Source organism: Aethalodelphis obliquidens, unplaced genomic scaffold (genome assembly GCF_003676395.1).
Source record: "Aethalodelphis obliquidens isolate GAN/ISIS:26980383/991018 unplaced genomic scaffold, ASM367639v1 scaffold36, whole genome shotgun sequence".
NCBI lineage: Eukaryota > Metazoa > Chordata > Mammalia > Artiodactyla > Delphinidae > Aethalodelphis > Aethalodelphis obliquidens.
This window is the reverse complement of record NW_020837980.1, coordinates 397,554-404,625: the sequence shown is the minus strand read 5'-3', so window position 1 is coordinate 404,625 and position 7,072 is coordinate 397,554. Positions and strand designations below refer to the sequence as shown.

Sequence of the window (7,072 nt, the reverse complement as noted above, 5' to 3'; positions counted from 1 at the left end):
AGTAAAGTTCATTCATCAGTAAAGGGTCTCTCTGGACCTTCAAGTTTTAATCTGAAACTTCCACAACCAACGCTCCCCCTCCCACCCTCCAAAGTTGATGAAATCAAATGCCTTGGAACTGAATGTTTTAGTAATTCAGATCACTTGAGAGAAAAAAATAACCTGGGCGGGGGAATGTGCAAATTTTTAGAGCTTGGAGATTGCAAACGTGTGGAAATGCCGCCACCTTCTGGTGAGAAATGGGACCAGCAGGAAAAAAGCCAACAAAGACCTTCAGGATAAGCAGCTGCTTTCATTTCAAAGCAACAAGCTGCGCAACTCCAGCGCCCTCAGATACCCCGAGGTCTGCCCCTTCCGGCTGCTCTGACCACTCAGTGCGCCCTGCGCAACGTGATTGACAGGGCAACGGTCCGGTGCGTTACCTAAACTCCTCGCTCGGAAAACAGTGACCCGACCCTTCCGGAAGCTCAGGGTCCGCTCTTCCCAGCATCCTTTGCCTTCCGGCTATGCTCAGTTCCCTCCGGCCAGTCCCTCCTTGCGCGCCCATTTCGAGCCCGAATGTCAAGCTCGACTTTGGGGACCTGAGAATCCAGCACATATTTTCCAGGACTAGATTCTTGGCTATGCGGGCAGGAATGGCGCAGCTGGAGGGTTACTATTTCTCGGCAGCCCTGAGCTGTACCTTTTTAGTGTCCTGCCTCCTTTTCTCTGCTTTCAGCCGGGCGCTGCGAGAGCCCTACATGGACGAGATCTTCCACCTGCCGCAGGCACAGCGCTACTGTGAGGGCCATTTCTCCCTCTCGCAGGTGGGATCCCCAACCTGTCTGCACCCTCGGACAGGCTAGAAAGGGAAGAGCTGGCCCCAGTTCTAATTTTTCCTACCTTTATCCTTAGCTCCCTCTACTCCAAACAGGAAAGGAACTGGGTAATCTTTTGTTCCTGTCTCTGAGATCTGTAAAATATTTGCTAAATGAATGAATAAACAGCAGATCTGTCTCCTAGCAAGAAAAGCTCTGGGAGATTAACTAATGGGGAACTGAGTTACTGCCGCTCTTTTTGGCTAATGATGAAAGCTATCCTAGTTTTCTTTGCCAGTCCCGGGATTAGAGGCATTGGATTGCTTCTAGGAAATGTCAGAAAATTTCACTTTAGCTCACCTGTCAAGCATCTCACTGTGTATTTTGGGAGTCGGATAGGAGGGGGAGGGGGGAATCTTCAGCTACTAAGAAGTGACAAGTTACATTAATTTCATCCTTGGTGTTTTTAGCAACCTTCTGTTAACTAGATAAACTGGCAACCAGTGAAGTGCCAGCATGTTTGAGTATATATTTGGCTACATAGTTGTGTAGATATGGGTACAAAAACAGACATATCCTTCTCTTCTGGTGAAGTCATTGTAGAGTAGTGGTTAGAAATATAAAGTCTATAGTTAGAGAAGACCTGATTTTAAATCTTGGCACTGTTATTTACTAGTCATGTCGCTTGGAAATTTTCTGAGTTTCAGGTTACTCATCTGAAAATGACAGTAAAATTGTATCTACTATAGAGCTTGTTGCAGGATTATATACAGAGGATTTAGCACAATTCATGGCTCTCTACATTGTAGTTGTCATTATGGATCCTGTGCTTTAATCTCTTTAAACATTTTTTTCTCTAAATCCATCCGAGTTCCAGAGGATGATTCCAGGCTTTTTAAAACTGGAGCATTTGCAATTCAATCACCAAATTACACGCCCTCCAAAGAGTATATCTTGGAAAATAGAAACTGAGTTTAAGTTGTTGTCTGCTGGTTGCTTGTACCTTAACAATCACAAAGCAGGTACAGGGACAAAACATAAGATAAACTTTTCTTTAGAGGAGGCATCTGATTTGCTCATTTAACTGTGACTTAGGATAACTTCCCAAAATGCCGATTATTGGTAAAGATGACATCTCTGTGTCAGTCCTATCAGTATTACCTCTTGCTTTTGCTTCATTGTTGACCTTTTTTTTAAGTGGGACCCCATGATCACTACATTACCTGGCTTATACCTGCTGTCAGTTGGAGTGGTCAAACCTGCCAGTTGGATCTTCGGATGGTCAGAACACGTTGTCTGCTCCATTGGAATGCTCAGATTTGTTAATCTTCTCTTCAGTGTTGGCAACTTCTATTTACTATATTTGCTTCTCCACAAGGTGCAACCCAGGCACAAGGTTTGTTTTCAAAATAATTTATTATATTTAAGTTTATGTACAGTCAATTCCACAATTATGGTGAATTTGTTTTATGAAATTTGGTGAAAAATGTATTTAACATTTAATATTTGTGTATCTTTTGTAAAGATAAAGCAAGCCCCCTACCCCCATTTTAGAAGATACTTGTGTTTAAATACTTGAATTACTCTTATTTATTTATAAAATCTATAAATTTTCATGAATTAAACCAGTTCAGTAAATATCTCAGTATGCTAAGTGCTGAGATTACAGAGGTAAATGACACAGTCTTTTTCTTATAAAACTTATATCTTCATTAGGGGAAACAGAGGTTACCAAGCAATCTTTTTTTATTTTTTATTTATTTTTTTTTTTGCGATACGCAGGCCTCTCACTGTTGTGGCCTATCCCGTTGCGGAGCACAGACTCCGGACACTCAGGCTCAGCGGCCGTGGCTCACGGGTCCAGCCGCTCTGCGGCATGTGGGATCTTCCCAGACCGGGGCACGAACCCGAGTCCCCTGCATCGGCAGGCGGACTCTCAACCACTGCGCCACTAGGGAAGCCCCCAAGCAATTTTCTATGATTTAAGAATGCAGGCCTTGGAGGTGGATTACCTGGATTTGAATTCTATCCACTTACTAATTGTGTTACTTTGCAGGTTACCCCTTAGTGACTCCTTGTTTTCGTCAGTTAAATAGGAAAAATATAGACTGTACCTCATAGGACTGTTCTAAAGAGTAGAAGAGCTTAATAAGTGGAAGGTGCTTAGAATATTGCCTGGTATATAGTAAGGAATCAATAAATATTAATTATAATAGTTACTTTTAGCTTAAAGAGATGATTTCAATAGTGTAAATTATGAGAGAGCAATAGCTATAAAACGCTATGAGGATACAGAGAAGGAGCAGAGGAGCACTTGTTGCACCCTGACTGGGAGGGAGAGGTGTGGGTGGCATTGGATAAGGCTTCACAGAGAAGATGGTACCTGAGCTGAATCTTGATGACAGATAGGACTGTAGGATGGGAATGAATCCTGACAGGATTAACAGCATAAGCAAAAGTAGAAAGGCATTAAACAACAAGATGCAGGGAATTGCTATTTGGAATTATAAGATTATAAAGTACAGGGACGTGAGGCTGCAGAAGTCTGTAGAAGAAGGTAGGGGAGAAGTCACAAATATATTTTTATGTCATGGAAAGCATTTTAAACTTTATCTAATAGGTGATGGACAGCCTTAATTTTAATCAAGGTAATGGCATGGTTTGGCTTGGTGATTTAGATTAACTGGATGATAGAATTCAAGGAGATAAGAATACTTTCAAATTCTACCTGAGACTATCAGCCCAAAAGAAGATGTCTAAAACTTTAGACTAGGCCCACTATTTTCAGGAAGATCCCTGTAATTTCATCATAAAATAGTAAGATCATTGTGTATAGTGGTATAAATGGTATATACATATTTATATTCTCTCTAGTGCACAGTTTTGAAGGGATATCTTTAAAAGAAATTGGTGATGATGGCTAAGTGAATGCTTATGGAAGGCACGAAGATAAGCTCACTGAAATGGAACCACCTGCACTGTGTTCCATTTGTCTCCGTGTTCCCCATAGAACTGAGGTCATTGTCTTGCACACAATAACTCCTTAACTATTTGTTGAATGATTCAAAGTATTGTAGGCTTTGACACACACATGTATTGTCTTACTGCTTTCCAAACTGCTAGGTGTAACTAAAAAGCATCAGAAAGTGCCCTTATAAATACATACTGTGTTTTTGCAAAGCCAGAAATAACATTAATGTTGAATATTTTTTTTGAATAAGAGTCAGGCAGTTTTTTGTTTTTTAGTTCATTAGCTCAGCAGAAACAGCCTATTTGTTTTATTGTGAACTATGTTTTCTCTTCTTGTAGGCTGCCTCAAGTATCCAGAGAATCTTGTCAACATTAACATTAGCAGTATTTCCCACACTCTATTTTTTTAACTTCCTTTATTATACAGAAGCAGGATCCATGTTTTTTACTCTTTTTGCCTACTTGATGTGTCTTTATGGAAATCATAAAACTTCAGCCTTGCTTGGATTTTGTGGCTTCATGTTTCGTCAAACAAATATCATCTGGGCTATCTTCTGCGCAGGAAACGTCATTGCACAAAAGTTGACTGAAGCTTGGAAAACCGAGCTACAAAAGAAGAAAGAAGAGAAGCTTCCCTCTATTAAAGGACCATTTTCAGAATTCAGGAAAATTCTTCAGTTCCTTTTGGCTTATTCCATGTCCTTTAAGAACTTGAGTATGCTTTTCCTTTTGACTTGGCCCTACATCCTTCTAATGTTTCTGTTTTGTGCTTTTGTGGTAGTTAATGGTGGAATTGTTATTGGTGACCGGAGTAGTCATGAAGCCTGCCTACACTTTCCTCAGCTATTCTACTTTTTCTCTTTTACTCTCTTTTTTTCCTTTCCTCACCTACTGTCTCTTAAGAAAATCAGGTCTTTTCTTTGCTTAGTTTGGAAACGGAGAATTCAGTTTTTTGTGATTACTTTAGTCTCCATATTTTTAGTTTGGAAATTTACTTATGCTCATAAATACTTGCTAGCAGATAATAGACATTATACATTCTATGTGTGGAAAAGAGTTTTTCAAAGATATGAAATTGTGAAATATTTGTTAGTTCCAGTTTATATATTTGCCGGTTGGAGTATCGCTGACTCATTGAAATCAAAGTCGATATTCTGGAATTTAATGTTTTTCATATGCTTATTCACCGTTATAGTACCTCAGAAACTGCTAGAATTTCGTTACTTCATTTTACCCTATGTTATTTATAGGCTTAACATACCTCTGCCACCTACATCCAGACTTGTTTGTGAGCTGGGTTGCTATGCAGTTGTGAATTTCCTAACTTTTTATATCTTTCTGAATAAAACTTTTCAGTGGCCAAATAGTCAGGACATTCAGAGGTTTATGTGGTAATATCAGAAACATCTTGAACTCTAAAAATAGACTTATTATTTAGACTATTTCCATAATGAAAACTACGTAGAAATTTTTAAATTTCTTTTAGGCACCATGGTGATCCGCAGATCACATCAGATTTTTTGTGCTTTAAATATCAGAAATATGTATTTTAAATATATATATGTGAAATATGTATATATATATACATATATATATATATATGTATATCTATCTATCTATCTATCTATGACACAAGGAAGTTAAATGGTAAAGAACTGAGAAAAGTTTAAGACTTGCTCCATAAGCCTGAATAATGATGGGAAAGTAAAATTATTCATAGCTATCTCATGATATTTCTTTGATACTGTTGGCCACTCAAAAAGCTTGGAAACTTTTTTGTATACAAGTTTATTTATTAATTCTCTTCAGAAAAAGTAGCAAAGTCTTTGAAAAATATTTACAAATGATTAGGTAATATTATTGATTGAAAAGTTGTTTAGCATTTTAGTAAATATAATTTCAATCATAAGGTAAAATAGACTCACATAGATAGTAAATGTTGTAAAATAGAGGCTTTTCTGTGTTTATCTAGGAATCAAATTGTTGATTTTTATTAAAAATCTAGAAATGATGAAGTCCTTTCACCGTTCCTAATATGAAATATATCATGAGCAAAGATAAATTGTATTGATAATAATACCTTTTAAAAGGGCTTTTCTTTCTGAAATACAGTTTCCTTTGGCTGCCGTAACAAATTACCACAAGTTTGGTGGCTTAAAAAAAATTTCAGAATTCTGGAGGCTGGAAGCCTAAAATTAAGATGTCAGCAGTGTTGGTTGCTTTTGGAGGCTGTAAAAGAGAATCCATTCCATGCTTCTCTCCTACCTTCTGCAGTCCATGGTGTTCCTTGGTTTATAGATGTATCACTCCAGTATCTGCCTTTGTCTTCACATGGCCTTCCTCCCATCTTCTTTCTCTTACAAGGACAATGTCTGTGGATTTAGGGCCCACCCTAATCCAGGATAATTGTGTGTTCAGATCTTTAACTTAATTATGTCTACAAAGACTCTTTTTCCATATAAGGTCATATTTACAGGTTCCAAGTTGACCTATCTTTTTGTGGGGCACTTTTTAACCCACCAAAGTTACCAAAGGAGATTTTACAATAAATTTCATAAAACTTGTAGGAAATAAATTTTTGATGAGATATTTTAAATAAAATTGCATCTTTTCAGAGAGGTTAAAAACAAGTGACTTGCAGGGTCACATAATTATAAAACTAAAAGTAACTGGTATTTGATTCCATTATCCAAAAAACGTTAGAATTTAAAGGAAGTTTAGAAATTATTTGATCTAGTCTTATTTTGTAGATTAGGGAACAAATGCTTGGGTAGGATTTGGTGGGATTAATTTTGGATTCTGTGTCTGCTATTTGGAGTACATTCATTGGGTTGTCATTCCCTAACAGAGAAGTATTATTTGGATATGCTAACATTGACATGTAAACTTAGAACTGTAACTAGAATTCATTTTTTAATCCAGTTTTACATTTGTAAACTTTTCAATAACTGTGTGAACTGTCTTAAGTGTTGGATTATGCTTTCTCTGGGTTTTAAATAATGAGTGGATTTGGAAGGTACTGTTCATTTGCAATATAAAATTATGCACAGGTAAAAATACAAGTGTAGTCTTGAGTAATAAATGCAAAGTCTGGTTTTACATACTCTTTGGGGCCAAGCTGTACTCTATTTAGTGCTTAGAAAGTAGATTGACTCTTTAGTTATAACAGTGACTGTAGGACAAATGTTTTTACTGAAACTTTTTTTTAATTAGACAAGAAAGCACACTCAAATAATTATTTTATAATGGAGATATGAAGTCAAAATTCTCCCCCAAATGTGCAATTTAGGAAAAAGAAATTTCTT

At 37.3% G+C, this 7,072-nt stretch overlaps 1 protein-coding gene across 1 annotated transcript; it reads left to right on the top strand.

Annotated features, from left to right (window-relative positions):
• The first annotated feature begins 494 nt into the window (after positions 1–494).
• ALG10 (ALG10 alpha-1,2-glucosyltransferase) lies at positions 495–6,868 on the top strand. Its single transcript, XM_027129256.1, has 3 exons — positions 495–806; positions 1,996–2,193; positions 4,107–6,868. The coding sequence occupies exons 1-3, from the start codon at positions 507–509 to the stop codon at positions 5,160–5,162; spliced, it is 1,554 nt and encodes a 517-aa protein (XP_026985057.1). The 5' UTR covers positions 495–506; the 3' UTR covers positions 5,163–6,868.
• The last annotated feature ends 204 nt before the right edge of the window (positions 6,869–7,072 follow it).

Coding starts and splice junctions, on each gene's coding strand:
- ALG10 (XM_027129256.1), top strand. CDS start 507: ATGCTCAGTTCCCTCCGGCCAGTCCCTCCTTGCGCGCCCATTTCGAGC. Junction 807..1,995: donor GCCATTTCTCCCTCTCGCAG/GTGGGATCCCCA, acceptor CTTTTTTTTAAG/TGGGACCCCATGATCACTAC. Junction 2,194..4,106: donor AGGTGCAACCCAGGCACAAG/GTTTGTTTTCAA, acceptor CTCTTCTTGTAG/GCTGCCTCAAGTATCCAGAG.